The following is a 17,064-nucleotide window of genomic DNA, read 5'->3' on the forward strand; positions in this document are numbered from 1 at the left end:
TAATTTTTGTACTTTGTGGCAGAAATGTATTATTAATATGAACAAAAGCAGGGATAAAAGACCAATCTTTGGTGTCTGGCATTGTCTGTGACCGGTGCCTTATTTCCAGACTTGATTGTCATGTTAGCCATTTAGTTCTAATTTGTTTATAAATTAAGATTGTACTTATGTATTGCTATTGTGACGCAAGAATGAAATCATGAATGGCAATATTGATATCATCAATCACAATACTGAGTAAATTGTTTGTATTTTCAGTAAAGGGGAACCACTCTCCTACACATTAAAGTCATTTGTTGCTTTGATGGATCATAGTATAATATCTTGGGATGTATTAGATGCTGAATTTATTAAAAAGGTATGGAACTTGTTATTTCTATTCTGAATATTTTATCAATGTTAACTACATGGTTTTTTTTTAACTGTATGGAAATAAAAAAAAAAGTACTGGTAGCGATATTTATTAAAGCCCCTGATTGTCTGCAATATCACCTTGGTCGAAGCAGATGTTAAATAAAGCCCTTTCACACTCATGTCATTTTAAGGATTTTGGGTGTTGGATAAAATCTTTTGAAGTACATCGGTTTTATCTAATTGAATCTTGCCCGGGAGATATCTACTATTTTTATTTTAATATTTTTTTTCTAAGTTAAATATCAGCGATTTTAATCATTTTGATTTATTATATTTTGTAGGTAGCTGAATGTGTAAATTATAAATCAAGCCAGGATAATTCCTGTTTACAATCAGCATTAGTAATACTTGAGTTAGTTGTATTAAACAGGTATGACTAATATATTCAAACTGGGGAGGTTCGGTGGCCCCCATATTATCGCTTAGTGCAGACATGGTGGTCATTGTGTAATCCATTCGCGGGTTGGGTGGTCTAGTGGTTTTATAATGCATGCGCGTGAAACCATAATGTTTGTCATTGAGTCTAAATGGTGTGGCTTAGATTCCTGCGTGTACGTGACTGACAAGTCCTTATGGTTTCCTCCCACTGCGAAAGACCCCTACGCGCAAGCGATTTATAGAAATAAAGATGAACCATATGTTAGTCCTGAAATGACCTAGTTTTTGTCAAGTGGTTGTTAACCTCCCCCTCTCTCTCTCTCTCTCTCTCTCTTTCTCTATTTCTTTCTCTATCTCTCTCTCTATCTCTCTCATCCACTTACTATCTAACCCATTTGATAATTGATTTTGACCTTCTCGATAAGAGTAGGCGATAGTGCCGCTGCCCGGGCAAAATTTCCCTCATAGCACACTGTATGACGTATGCCCGTCTTCATTAGCCCAGTATAGGAGCAGAACAGTAGGACGTTAAACCCCATTTCATTTCATTTCATTTCACCTTCTCGAAATAATAATTGTGTTATTAGATGAACATATTGAAACAAAATATTTTTGTTTATTTCAGTACTGATAAATTACCTGTTGTAGAACAAGTTGTCACACCTACCATTATTACACCATATTTAGAAAAGTAAGTTACCAATTCATGATTTTATTATTGGCGTAATCTTAGACTAACAGTAGATCCATAGACAGAATCTGTGCCAGAATGGTCAGAACATACTACTAATAATAATTTGCTGATATCAATCTAGAGAAAAAAAATTTGATTTTTGTAACTAGTCTTTTAGCAGTATGATCCAGTAGAGAATTATCCAAATCAAAGCACAGCATTTTGTTTGCTTTATGTGACAGAACATTGATTTTTGTGACTGGTCTGTCATTGATTTGTTATTGAGTCTAGTGGTGTGGTTTTGATTCCTCACTTTTCTGTGACAAGGAATAAGGACATCTGTCCAACCTCTTGGGTTTTCTCCGGGTCGTCTGGTATCTCTCCACTGCTATTATACAGACCCCTACGAGCACGTATCTCTCCACTGCTATTATACAGACCCCTACGAGCATGTGATTGATTGAAATAAATTTGAACCATATGTTCGTCCCGAAATGACCTGATTTGTGTAGAGTGGATGTTAAACCCCATCTCTCTCTCTCTCTCTCTCTCTCGCAATGCTATAAAATATTCGATTCATTATATATTTGTAAAAACTGAACAGAATTGAATCATTTTTGGCATGATATTCCATTTAGAGATTCAACTTTTATAGTATTGTAGATTTCAAGGGATTCAAAATCTCTCAAATGATTATCGATATATTGAAATTGTTTTTATAATTACAGGCACGATTTGGATATTCAGAAAAGCGCACTTGCACTTATAAATGCTTTATTTATGAAAGCAGATCCAGAGAAAAAGAAGGTAGGTAGAAAAACCAAAAAAGGATTAACAATAATTTTAAGGAAAAATAATAATCTATTAGTTTTCTAGTTCTAAAACATAATACTTATGAGAAATACGGTAGATAATATAGAACAGTGAAATATGATCTTGGATGCTTCATAGGGATCTAATAAAAACAATTTTAGCATCCATAGGGGGCCTAATATATTGACTGACAGACTGTCACAGGCACCAATCTGTATGTTAAAACTGTTTAAACTGGGAAACTGTGTAAAAGATTGTTTTTAGACACTATGGGATACAAGATTGGACATTCCAGGCTTGATTTCTCTCAATCCCTTGAAACATGTCATTCGAGTAACCACAAGAATTTCGAACGAGAAGCCTTGCACAAACTGATTATCTCGGCCAATCATCATTGCTGAAATGGTTGATTACCTCAAGATATCTGGTAGAAATGTGACAAGACTCAATTTCGTCAATTCAGAATTTTTTGGACTGACAGTGGTCATTCTATCTGCTTTAATGAGACAGGATGAAAGGATTTACTTTGGTAAATTCACGTTTCGGAAATACACTTTATGATTACTAAAATTGAAAAGGGAAACTTTTTTACGTATATTTTTTAAGCCTAAAATTATTACTAAAATTGAAAAAGGAATTTTTTTTGTATATTTTTTAAGCCTAGAATTATTACTGAAATTAAAAAAGGGAAACTTTATCGTTTATTTTTTAAGCCTAACATTATTCTTAATGGTGTGTAACTAATTCTCTAATGTATGTATATTAACTTAATTTCTTTTTCTCTCTCTTTCTCTAGAAAATAGCTGAAAATCTTCAATCAAGAACTGTAAGGAATACAATACTTAGTGTGAGTATATTGAAATATGATATCAGTAGGCCGTACACAAAAAATTAGTCTGGTTCTCAAACAATCCTTTCAAATATTCTGGTGTGGGTGGGAGTGACACCGTCGTATCTGAGAACCAAAATATTTTTTATATGGCCTTTTAAAATATCAACAAATTGCTAAATCATTGATATGCATTACCATTAAGTCATGGGTCATGACTTTGATTGTCCATGACAAGTTGTGGCATCTCCTGACTCAATTTGGGGGGTTTAAATGATGAAATACCAATATAATACCTTAAACCACATTTCTCTTGTCTCTCTGATTTTTTAATTGTACCTTCCTTACCTTTTTATTTAGACTCTTTAAGGATAAGCAGTGTGATTGTGCGTGATTCTTATAAAAAGAAAAATGTGCAATGTATTTATTTTGGGATTGCAGCAGGGGCCATCAGCCTCACTGTTGGCTTGTTAATCCTAGCTGTTGGGGAAAAATCTGAATGATTGTAAAATAGGTTATAAATCTATTTATAGCAGGTTGTTGGTAGTACTGGTAATCAGATGGGACAAGAAATGGCTCATCAACTTTATCTTTTACAAGCTATGATGCTCAACTTACATGAAGATAAATATTTTACTGCTGTTGATCCACATAATCAGGTAATTATTCAACAGGTTATTGATTAACATGATCAGGTCATTACTCAACAATCATGCTCTTACTGACTATAATTAGGCTGTTAATTAACATAATCAGCTAATTACTTGACACAACTGTGTTATTACACAACATGATCAGCTAATTACTCAACATAACCATGCCATTACTTAACATGATCAGCTAATTACTTGACATAACTGTGTTATTACACATGATCAGCTAATTACTCAACATAACCATGTCATTGCTTAACATGATCAGCTAATTACTTGACATAACTGTGTTATTACACAACATGATCAGCTAATTACTCAACATAACCATGTTATTACTTAACATAATCAGCTAATTACTTGACATAAAATGTGTTATTACTATGGCTTCCACTTCAAAATTTTCCGAGCCGGTCATTTTTCATGCCGAGAAAGTGGTGCTATTTTTAGCACATAATAAGAAGCCACAAAACAACATGATATTGTAATGCTGATCGGGTTTAATTGGGTCAAGGACAGTCACAGAGAAATTTAATCTCACGTCGGCATTTATACCCACCCACCCCCGCAATAAAGGAACACATGTAATCAATTATCATTTATTTATTTATACATAAATGAAATATAGCAATAACAAGAAACATTCATTCACCCATATATTCTCGTCGGAACTCTAATGGAACTGTTGTGGTATAACATCTTTAAATAGTCGATCTTCGTGTTCAAGTGACGTTTTATGGTCACTGGAGGCAGTGTGCTCTACCAGAGCCGACTTTCTAAAATTCTGGGAACCAGTCACAAAACTATTCTTGGCAATATGTTTCTGACAACGATCTTTCAATTAACCAGTGCGTACGTGACAAGTTAGACTGTTGACTATTTCTCCATACACGGCGAAAAGTAGTTCCGAATGATTAACGCATTTAAATAATTCAAAGTCATAAAAATGTACAACAATTAACATACTTTTTAAACTTATAAATATATTAACTCGTATTAATATTTGGAGAGCTCAAACAATATCATTCTAGTATTTTCACTTGATAACGTTTAAAGATAATTGCACATGTATCAAAGTGGCGGGGAGTGTAAAAGTTCATTGTGTCAAGCAAAGTAATGTCAATCAGTTGTTACATAAAAGGATTAAAAACACACCCGACAATACATCTTTGTGTAGGAATATATCTTAACCACGGGAATGTTTGTTACGAGATTTTAAGACAGACTTTGTTTTTCGGAGCGGAAATGTCTTCCTCGTGGGCCGATGTTAAAGAAGGGAGGTCGGATTCATTGACGTCAATATTATGATCTCGCTTTCTTTTGTTATTCTGAGGGGTTTGGAATTTCAACATTTTGAAATGATGTAAAGCATGCTAACATTTCTGATACTGTATATATATCATTCCCATGATTAACTCTAGATATCAAGTGAAGACATCAAAGTAAAGTTTTTAATTTGTTTGATGTTGATATAGTAAATATGGCTGCACGAGCGATGAAAGTCGGCAAATATGCTGTAACAACAACTCTGTTTTAAGAATTATCACACAGTACTAATTAAAAAACAAAACTTAGCTAATGAAAGAGATTAAATGTTAAGCTTTTAATCTGTTTGATGTTAATCCTCCGTTGATGGTGATTAGAACAATATACACAAGGATAATTAATTGGCAGTGGTTTCCATTCGTGGACTACTAAACACTGTTAATTTTATTATACCTGACAGTTTACATCACGACATGCACAGAGTTTCTTTGTATCCTGTGATTTTATGATTTAGCTCAAAATATGCTATTTTTCCAGACTGCAAAATGACCTACGGGTCTGATCCAGTTTCAGTCATTTTCCAGAGCCCTCAGTCCCGACCAGCATATATGTCCGACATGGAATCCATGGTTATTACACGACATGATCAGCTAAATACTTGACATAACTGTGTTATTACACAACATGATCAGCTAATTACTCAACATAACCATGCCATTGCTTAACATGATCAGATAATTACCTAACATAAACCAAGTCATTACTTAATGTAATCAGATAATTACCCAACATAACCATGTCATCACTTAACATGATCAGATAATTACCCAACATAAACCATGTCATTACTTAATGTGATCAGATAATTACTCAACATAACCATGCTATTACTCACTATAATTAGGCTTTTACTTGACGTGACTGTGTTATCACTCGACATGATCAGGTAATTACTTAACATAACCATGCCTTTGCTCAACATGATCAGGTAATTACTCACTATAATTAGGCTGTTACTCAACATATGTGTCATTACTCAACATAATCAGGTCTTTACTCCACATGATCAGGTCAGTGTTCAATGATCAGGTCAGTGGACAAAATAATCAGCTCATTACTCAACATGATCCGATTATTGCTTGCATAATCAGGTTATTACTCAAAATAATCAGGTTGTCACTTGTCATAGTCATGTTCATTACTCAATATAAATATCCAGTTTGTTATTTTCCAGAAAGTTTTACAAGATATTGAAGAATTACGCAGGATAGCCTTCGACGTGGAAGGCGATCCCAATATAAATACTGTTCGCAAATCTCAAAGTCCTGCTCAAGATTACAGAAAACTTGGTTTTTATGTAAGTATATAAGATTGGAATAATATTGACTCATGTATTACACGGTGTACATTAGCGTAACTAACTTAGTTGGTTTGATACTGCTGTATAATATATAATTAACAACTAGCTGTTTAATTCATTGACCCCTAGGCCCTAAACCTAATAATTAAGTAACCACTCCTTTATCTTTATCTTTAATCGCTAAATTTTCAGCAAATTATCTACTTTTTAACTATTATAGTGAGAACTACCAGCTCTTTATCTAATCTCCCATAATGTATTTTTAAACAATATTTTATTTTGAATACAACATGAGTATATACAATACTGATATAATGGATTTAAAAACAAACCAAAGCCTATATAAATTCATATCCACGTAAATTATACATTTCAATACAATTACTAATATATTTTTATTATGTACAAATTTCAAAAGTTTATCTTAAATATTTACATTGACAAATAAATAAATAAATAAATGTCCTAAATATTATCACCAGGTCCTCCGGTTTCCTCCCACTCTAAAGACCCCTACGCGCAAGCGAATTATTGAAATAAAATTAAACCATATGTTAGTCCCGAATTGACCTAGTTTGTGTAGAGTGGACGTTAAACCCCATTTCTCTCTCTCTCCCCTAAATATTATTGTCCCTAATGAAATCTTTGTAGAAAGTTTTAGTTAAAAATGCTTATGGATGATTGAATATTTCAGAATGTATCGCATCCAGCGAGAGATTTTGCCACAACCCCACCTGGCTCACTAGCTCTACACAATATGCTATATTTTGCTAGAACACATGGAGAAAGTTATGTCAAGGTAAGGGATCTTAACAGTGGATTTGTAGTAGATTTTTGTGAATAAAGGGATTTATAAAATATTTTAAGTATTGTATCAAATATCTGCACTACGGGTTATTCTGGACATCTAACATGTTTCATAAGATATTATTGTATCAATACTCCTATTAAGAGAAGAATACACATTTAAAAAAAGAAAATGATCAACACGCCTGTACCGGAAGTACTTTAACTTAGAAAACTGTCAATCCTTGACACGATCTGCCCTTATAGCCCAAATGTCAGCCTCTGGGCAGCCTCTAGTGTAGTCGCCAACGTCAGACAAACAAGATATTCACAATTAAAAATCGCATTATGTAAGTCTTTCTTTGGGCTTTAATTTTATATAAACTATTAATTAGACATTTATTAACTAGTGTTGAAAATCGGACCGAGATCTGTGATCCGAATACTTTTGTTTGCTATCCGAATACTATTCGGATAATTGGGAAACGTGAAATTATTGAACAAAATCACATCAAAAGTTCATATACTCATAATTTCTTACTTATTTCAATGTTTATGAGTGTCTGTGTATGCCGAGCATGAAATCTTACTTTTAATTTGCAAATTGTTTGAGCCGCGAATAAAAAAAGGTGCCTACCTTTAGCCGCAGTTACTAAGACTATCCATGATATCCAAAAAAATCAATGAGGTGAATAAATTTGTGTATAACTACTCCTGTAATCCGCGGCCCTCCCACTTATCATTTTTGCTCAATCAACACGAATGAAAAAAGTAAAATAAAAACATCTAACATTTATTCCGCCAAGGTCGTTTGCCTCATTCTGGTAGCTTCTGCTATTGAACCAATCAGTAAGTGAGAATATACGTGACCTAGGTCGTTATGAATAAATTTCATTGCGGGAAGTCTAAACACAGTGTTAACTTGTATCCCGTAAACCCAAGAAGTAGCTTCTATCTAGCGTAAACCAGTGCAAGGAATTAATGAATATTTTTTTTATTTAGACTATTGTTTTCGTTGCACTGCATTAATATTTTTATTAGTTACTATCGCTAAATAATACGTGTGATATTAACATTTATGCTCAAAGCTGCGTACGTGATCAATAGCATTGGGGAAAATTTCAAAGTAATCAGATGTAAAAATGGCTAAAGATAGAGCATACGGAATGTCAGAAGACTGTAACGGATAGTAAAATGATTCGGATAACCCTTATTTTGTATCCGTTTACGGATATCCGAATAGTAGTTTCAACACTATTATTAACATGACAAGACCATAATCATCTCTTGATGCCATCAGATATCTCTGATTTTAAGTAGATTAGAACGGTTCGGCCATTTAATGATTTTTAAGTTTAAAAATAGAGGAGCAAGGTTAAGACTCGAAAGATCAGTACAGTGGTTACGATCAATGCACTACAACCATTGATAACTTCGCTCAAAATAAAGTAGTTTGAATTAATTTTTATACACCTACATTTTCATGTGGACGTATATTGTCGTCGCCCCTCTCCGCCCAGACATCTGTCCGTCCACAATTTGTTTGTGGACACTCTACAGGTCACAATTTTTCAAGATACCGGTATTCATTTTGCATTAGCTATTTTTGAAATATTATTGCAAGAACGACCAGCTCTTTATCTAAATCTTACATAATGCCTCTTTAATCTTTTTCTTCTTATTGAAAGGACCTTCATATGTAATTACAAGTTTTCTTCAAATACAAAAAATTATTTTCTGAGAGAACCCTGGTCAAAACATCACCTGAAATAAACTTCTGTAGTAACTTACTGTAATCCATTTAATTGTGTCATTCTTTCAGGTTGTTTTAGAAAATTCTAGCCGAGCAGATGAACATGATTGCCCCTTTGTTAAAGCTTCCATTACGTTAACCTTAAAGATTTGTGAAATTCTTCATATTGGAGATACACGTAAGATTTTATTCTTTTGTTTAATTAAAAGGGTAAATACAAGCCAGAGTAATTTGTCATACTAATTGTTGAAAGTGTTTATTAATTTAGAAATTCTCACAATGTAATCTCCAGTACTAGTAATATTCTTGCTTGAAAAATGCTTGTGGTGTTGTGTACTCTCAATAACTACACTTAATGAAAACACCACTGCCAAAGCAAAATTCTCCTATTACATGTATGTATTGCTGCAAAATAACCATATGTTGGTCTCAAAACAAACAACAAACTAAGTAATGTTTTGACCAGATTTTGCCAAAGCAAAATTCTTCTATTATGAATAGCTCCAAAATAACCATATGTTGGTCTCAAAATAAACTAAGTAATGTTTTAACCAGACTTTGCTGTGTTTTAAAGGGCTTGACAAGCCCCATTTTTATCACTTAATGTTTTCTATATTACATAATCTTTAAGTGGCATTTAGCGATTGGGAAAGACATTAACAGAACACGATTTCTATGGGAAAACAATCACAGATTTTATTCTATAAGCATGACATTTCAACAAGTATCCTCTTATCATACTTCTATATTACAGCTACTGAAGAAGGGAATAGATTTTATCCTATGTTCTTCCATCATGATAAACCATTTGAGGAATTCTTCTCCATTGTTATACAGCTACTCAATAAAACCTGGAGAGAAATGAAAGCCACAGCCAAAGATTTTGAAAAGGTAAAATTAATATTTAGGACACTCGATTGAACGCTCTGGAATTTAACTGTCTCAGTCCCATCGAAAGGTATCAAAAGTGTGAGAGAGAGAGAGAAATGGGATTTAATGTCCACTCAATACAATCTTGGTCATTTCGGGACTAACATATGGTTTAATTTTATTTAATTAATTTGCTTGCACGTAGGGGTCTTAGCAGTGGGAGGAAACTGGAGAAACCCCACGAGGTTGGACAGGCGACCCTACTCGTTCTGACGTACAACCGGGGAATCGAAACCACGCCAGTTGACTCAATGACAGACTTGTGATACAACGCGCACGCGCTTACCATTTGGCCATCCACCCCGCTCGACCAATCAATCTACGTAAAGCGTTCTATTTATGGGACTAGCAGAGCTCTTCTATAGTAAATCTTAATAAATTCATAGACACCTGTATGTATAAACTTGTGTGATAAAATTCCATTCATGTCAAATGTTTGTCAAAGGAGAATGAAAGCATTACTCACTGCCAAATGTATGTTTTCATTTGAAATATTTACTTGGTTGAGTATAAATTTGTTACACTTTTTACTGTGTAACCCAGGTATCATTTAATATTGTGTATCTAGCACTGATTTCTTTCACATATGTTTAATATCAAATTTTGGTTTAAACTTTCGTAAAAAACGTTTAAAATCACCATAAATCATCTAATTTGTACTTGTGTCCAGTTTAAAGCTGACCATTCAATTTTGATAATGAGTGTCCAATTTACAAGTGTTTAATTTCTCAATCACTGTTGAAAAATAAACAACCCAATTGATTAATGATGTATAATGATTAATGTTTGGACAGTGGTCAGGAATTAAATACTTGTAAATTTGACACTCATTATCAAAATTAATCAGTCAGCTTTAAACTGGACAAATTAGATGATTTTTAGTGATTTTAAACGATTTTTAAATAAGGATCTGATATTAAACATATGTGAAAGAAATTAGTGCTAGATACACAAGATTAAATGATACCTGGGTTACAGTGTTTATTGTTGATATGTTAATCTAAATATTTGGAAATTGTTATAAAACTGATTTTATGGATATTGGCCAATGACTTGTGACATTAGATATCTATTGTCTATTTATCAATGAATGGCCTGGAAGTTATCAATTTTTTCTATTTCTTCAAAATGTGAATAACAACTTTACACTACAATGTATGAAGCTGTTGTTCTCTGTTATTTGTAAGAAAAGAAAAACTGTCCATGCAGAATTTTCCTCATTGCACAATGCAGGGTGTATGCCAGTCTTCATTAGCCAAGTGGGTGCATCAGATTAGAATGTTAAAGAGCTAAATCGCTAATATTTGGGACCTAGAAATCGACACAAATAGGTCGCAACGCATATAATAATGTAATATGAATGTATATAAACTGATTTACATTCAATCGTTTCTGTTTTTACTGTAATTTCTTATCAGTTATGTTCGGCGAAATGACAATCTTTATTTTGCAGTCTACACCGATGATATTTATTGCAAATGCTCTCTAGATAAGAATATAGCATTACCATTTGACATGAATTGTGGAATATGTCTAGCCGTGATTTTTGAGTCCCTTGTTCCAAATGGCGCTAAAACGCATTATACACAATTCGTGTACCAATGGTAAATTTTTTCTCTTGAATATTGGATATCAGAAGTCCATCTTTTCATTGTAAGATCACAAGACCAATGTTAATATGAATTGACAAATAATTCTTGTTTTCAATGTCAAAGATTTTTGATGATATTGTGTTTGGAACTTAGCCACTTTAAACCCCATTTCATTTCAATTCATATGAATAGGATGATATACACCATTTCATTTCAATTCATAATGCTAGGTTTCCACTATCATGGTTTTAATCGTAGTTATCCTATCAGGTCTTATCATATATTGACGTCAGCCGTAAGAATTGTGTTGGTTGTATCGAAACGTATCTGCACATACCAGATCATGGACTCAATAGGGACAATCCTGTCGTAACGTATCACACAACAGTGGGAACGTAGAATCAGGTAATTAAAGTATAAAAACATGACTCAATACAATAAGATACAATTTTATGATTTTTCTACTTATTCTCTTCCTTATAATGTTGTGACAAGGAAGTATATTCATTCTTTTATCAATCTATTTATATAAGTTTATATTTCTTCCCTGATTTCAGGTATTGGGTGTAGTTAAAGAACAGGTGATTAGAGCATTAGAAATCCACCCAGCAACCTTTGATGCATTTAAGAATCGTCTTAACCAGTTGAGCTATGCTGAAATCATGAAGTTATGGGAACTTGAAAGGCAGTCGAAAGAAGAATGGTCTTCGCAAGCTAAACCAATCATGTAAGTTCTTTTAAAATTTTATCCAAGAATTAATTTTAAGTTTGAAAAGTTGAATTGAAGTGAATCCGACCAATAAACCACTTTTACAGGTGTCCCCTGGCTCTTAAAGGAAATGGTCACCCTTTTTCTATATTCATTTCTCTTAAACCAGATAGATCAACTTTTTAAAACTTTCCTCTAGCCTGCATTTCAGACAACACACTAAATAAAAGATTGTGTTCGTAACACCAGTGGTGGAGCCAGAAGCAGTAATTGTTGATTCCAGAATGTTGGAATATTTAAATCAGCATTAGATGTGGCGACCATGATTCAATGGAATTGATTTGTTAATTTCGTAGGTGGCTCAGTGAGTAAGGGGCATGCTTACTAGCCAGGAGGTCTAGTGTTCTATCTGAGAATGTTCCTCACAATTTTCCGGCCTGGTTTCGGATGTCACGCAAAAAATTTAGCAAGAAACAGAATGGACTGGAAAAGAACACAGGTCCTGTGTAAATCTTGGCATGTCTTCATTAGTCTGAGGGAACACAGGACCTCGGTTTTTCATTCAATCCGAATGACTAGACAGCTGTCCTTGTCAGGCCCTCCGTCCTGCACCACTGACAAGGGGAAACCACGTCGGAAAACCCCGATGAACTTTCTGGGCCAATGCAGGGATGGAACACGTGACCTACAGGCTAGCGAGCCAGCATCATACTCACATAGCCTCCGTGGCTTCGCAGAAAAGAGTATTGTTCATGTTAAATTTTATGAAGGAAATGAAGAGACCAATCAAACTTTGATTTATATTTTTATTTTATGATTTTATTCCAGCGAGTTACGAGAGAAACTGAAACCTGAAATATTGGAATTAATTAAACAACAGAGGTTAAATGTATTAGAAGAAGGGACTCGATTTAATAAATATACGGCTAAAGCTCGGATGAAAGGTAGGTTGAAGAAATGAGAAGTAAAACATCAAGTCCTCTCTTTAAAGTTTAAACCATATACTAACATTTTGAAGAAATGACAAATTTAATGTCGGGGACTCTATAGTTTAAACAATATACTAACATTTTGAAAAGATGACAAATTTAATGTCGAGGACTCTGTTTATAGTTTAAACAATTTACTAACATTTTGGGCTGTATGTTACACTTTTACTTCAGCTAAAGCCATACTTAACGGAAATATTAAGGTCACAGCAATTTGCATTTTTGTTCTACTGGAACACTTTATTAAAACTCTCCTTCCAATTTCTTTCGAAGAGAAAAAAGAAAAAAAAAATTAGAAACAAAAAATACTTGGATGCCCTTCTCAAAAGCTTTCAGATCAGTGATAATGCCTTGTTAATATTTACAAAATTAATCATGAAAGCTTAAATTGAGAAATTCAAAATGGTTGAAGTAGAAGTTTAGATAAAATAAGAACAGGGAATGTGGCCATTGTTATAGTTGTTTAATTAATTAACCGAAGGCATACACCTTAATACAAGAAATTAATACAAGCAAGATAGTAATTATCATAGCATTAATTTGAATGTGCATTTTTATTCCGTAAAATGGAGTAGCTGCCCCAGAGATCAGTGTAAATTTTTTATGTCGGTTTAGTTCAAAATTAATTACAAAAATCAAATCTGCCATTATTTTTAGGATCGTATTGATTAGAATACACATTTATATCGACGCCAGTTTCAGGATTCATTGATTTATTGTGTTTACAGAATCATAATTTCAGAAGTTCATGTTGATACTTTCACATAGCCTTACAATTTAACAGGTGTTCAACAAATTCAAATCTAGGTTATTTACTGCAATGTTTATTTGCTGTGAATTCAATTCATTACTCTGCGAATTTTTGAATTTAAAAAAATCTGATTGACCAATGACTTATGCTAAAACAAATCTCACTAATGCCAGATTATTTCGCCCTTTAAAATTACTTTTGACAAAATCGTCTGCGACTGATGTTGCCAAAATGATCAGTCAAAACAATCTGACAACAAGAGAGGATCTTCCACAACTACAGTCACCTCCGCTGGTTTCAAACTCTCCATTACACATGTGTTTTGGGGTATTATATATAGTAACATCATTTGAATTATATTTCAATGTTATTATCTTTTATTTGAATTATATTTCAGTGTTATTATCTTTTAAAATGTAGTTTAAGTGAATTTAAGTATTTTATTTGCTTGAACACAGGGACATATGCCGAACTCAAACTCTAGTTTTAAGTTATAATTGATTGCTATGAATGTCATATTTTATGATGTATTAGGAACACAATCAGTCCTAACCATCTGAAAACTTACAAAATCCTGATGACAAATTACATGTAGATCGAAGAATAACTACATTAAGAATTGTCTGCGATATCACTACAATGGAAGCAGATTTTAAACCACCAGCTATTACTATCATCTTTCTAATCATGTAGATTTGATCAAACTTAAAGGGAGAAGCAAGGCTAAGACTCAAATATACCAGTACCGTGGTTACGATAATAAACAAATGATAATAAACAATTAATGCACACATCTTGTCAAAACTACAAACAATGATAACTTGGCTAAGAATAAAGTACCGGTACGTTGAATGAAATTTTCAATATATTAATTTTGCATCACCAGGTCTTGATCTAAATTTTACATAGTGAATCTTTGAGTATAACCACAAAGTTCCCAAGATTAAAATTGAAATTGAGTGTCTGATTTTAGTTTCAAATATTCCAATATCAGTTATTACAATTTGTTTTGACCAAAACTTTACAGATACAATGAAGAAACGTCAAAGTTATGGTAAAGTTATTTAATATCATCATTGTATAAATCTTGGTATTGTTGCTCTGTTGTCTCACTTTATACCAGCTGCACCTGTGACACCTCAGTCTACCAAATCAACATTCGTATATTTTCATTTCTTTTTTTAAATTCCAAATTGTTAATGTGGATTGATTTTTTTTAAACTTTCGCTTTTGTAACATTTGAACTTTTAGTTTGTATGTGTATATATATATTATTTGTCATTTGTTATGATTTCGCAGTGCAGTCTTTTTATCCTTATTTTTTTAGATGTTTAGTTTATTATTTATGAAACTGTCCATTATTTGATAAAAGTGTAGCCGTTACCCAAGTTTCAGTTGTAATAATAATTTGATCCTGATACGCGACATAGCTGGTAAAATGGAGAAGATTTATTAAAAAGGATGCAGACTTGAAAAACTTGGAAATATATCTTGGCCAGTGTTATTCGGTTCCTCTAGATACCGTCGAGTGATTAGCCAGTAATACCTCCATCAGACTGGGGTGATGTCCTTACTACGCTGCTACTGCGACGGAAAATGGTCTCAGGGCGCGTCAAGATCGCCATATGCGTGGTGGAAACGTCAGATATCGTTCTGTGGTCTCCATGATCGCAAATGATCGCCGAGTCACGGCTCTGCGATCGACGAGTCAAGGTTCTGCGATCTGACTTCGAAAGCTGTGAGAATGCAGCTTTTTTCAAGCTTGTAATTTTTTGGGACATTTTCTCGCGTTGTGTTTACGATTGCCGGCGACCCTGTGCATTTTCTGGTCGCCGTACGGTCGCAGCAGCTTAGTAAGGACGCCACCCCGGTCTGACGGGGGCATAGGGAAACATGGGTGTATTAAACATACATTATGCAAGATCTTTCTTTAGGCCTGAAATGTTATCTAAATTATTAATTAGACATTAATTAACCTATCCAGACCATAATCAACTCTAGATGGCATCGCTAGCCTACAATCTTTAGTGGATTATGAGCCAATTTACTGCATAACTTTCCTTCACGATTTAACGATTAAATGTATAATCAAGACTATGCTGTTTATCGTACCGACTTTAGTAATGATGATCGAGGCTAGGCGGAAATTTCAACCGCTTAGTTCTCGGTTTATAGTGGATCAATTTGAATAAAATTTTCAGCAAATTGACTTTATATTATCTAGTTTTGAACTATTATAGTGAGAACTGCCATCTCTTTATCGAATCTCCCATAATGTATCTTTAATGTTTCCCCCAATTCAGTCTGTTACACACCTGTTGTCTGATTTCTACGTAACAATATAGAAAAGAAACAGCGCCGCCCTACTGACCGTCTGCACAACTACAGATTGTTTCAGTATGAATTGATCATACGGTATATTATTAGGCCTCGAAAAATGACTTTAGTTGTACTTAAAGGACAATGTTGGTGTCAGTCATTATCACATATGTGATGAACTGGTTAAACACGTTCCAAATATAATTTTAACACAGAGAACATTGCTGCAATAGATGCCAAATGAAGATTTCAAGAAATGGAAGTGACGAAAGCAAAGGGAAAACACAAATTATCCTTCCATATAATGACTGAAGTGTCGAGTGATAACAGATACACAGGTGAATTTCTGCTCACTAATAATTTCTTCGAAGACTGTGAGAGGATATCTGACAACTCAAAAAAGTAATTGAATGTCACTAGATAGAGAAAAGAAAACAAGAAAAAGGGATAATTAGTGAGCAGAAATTCACCTGTGTATCTGTTTTCAGTCAGTTATGTAGAAGAATAACTCATGTTTTCCTTTTGCTTTCCCCACTTTCGTTTCTTGAAATCTTAATTACTGATCTATTTTAGCAATGATCTCTGTGTTAAAATTATATTTGGAACATGTTTAACCAGTTCTATCACATAATTGATAATGACTGACACCAATATTGTCCTTTAACAAACTGACAAGCACCTATGAACTGGTACCTGACATTTTAAACTTTGTGGCGGAAACCAGAATATTTGTGCTTGGCATTGTCTGTAATTGTTGCCTATTTTTCCAGGTTTGATATTATGTAAATTAAGCTTTACATGTGACTCACTGTCAGATAGTTATTAACAATTAGAGACAGAAGTTTACAC

General features: G+C 33.6%; 1 protein-coding gene across 3 annotated transcripts in view; it reads left to right on the forward strand.

Moving 5' to 3' along the window:
* Window positions 1–17,064, forward strand: part of LOC126816603 (engulfment and cell motility protein 1) — a 39,970-nt gene that overhangs the window by 7,143 nt on the left and 15,763 nt on the right. The window contains exons 6-18 of one of the 3 annotated variants that reach the window (XM_056099486.1): window positions 259–358; window positions 696–784; window positions 1,418–1,483; window positions 2,194–2,272; window positions 3,075–3,125; window positions 3,644–3,766; window positions 6,261–6,383; window positions 7,081–7,185; window positions 8,995–9,103; window positions 9,680–9,816; window positions 12,005–12,174; window positions 12,985–13,100; window positions 14,924–14,950. In XM_056099486.1, coding sequence (XP_055955461.1) covers window positions 259–358; window positions 696–784; window positions 1,418–1,483; window positions 2,194–2,272; window positions 3,075–3,125; window positions 3,644–3,766; window positions 6,261–6,383; window positions 7,081–7,185; window positions 8,995–9,103; window positions 9,680–9,816; window positions 12,005–12,174; window positions 12,985–13,100; window positions 14,924–14,950 — 1,295 coding nt within the window. Of the gene's footprint in view, window positions 1–258; window positions 359–695; window positions 785–1,417; window positions 1,484–2,193; window positions 2,273–3,074; window positions 3,126–3,640; window positions 3,767–6,260; window positions 6,384–7,080; window positions 7,186–8,994; window positions 9,104–9,679; window positions 9,817–12,004; window positions 12,175–12,984; window positions 13,101–14,923; window positions 14,951–17,064 lie in introns of all 3 variants that reach the window. The other 2 variants (XM_050543283.2, XM_050543284.2) reach the window with 2 other exon arrangements.

Source organism: Patella vulgata, chromosome 3 (genome assembly GCF_932274485.2).
Source record: "Patella vulgata chromosome 3, xgPatVulg1.2, whole genome shotgun sequence".
Lineage (NCBI taxonomy): Eukaryota > Metazoa > Mollusca > Gastropoda > Patellidae > Patella > Patella vulgata.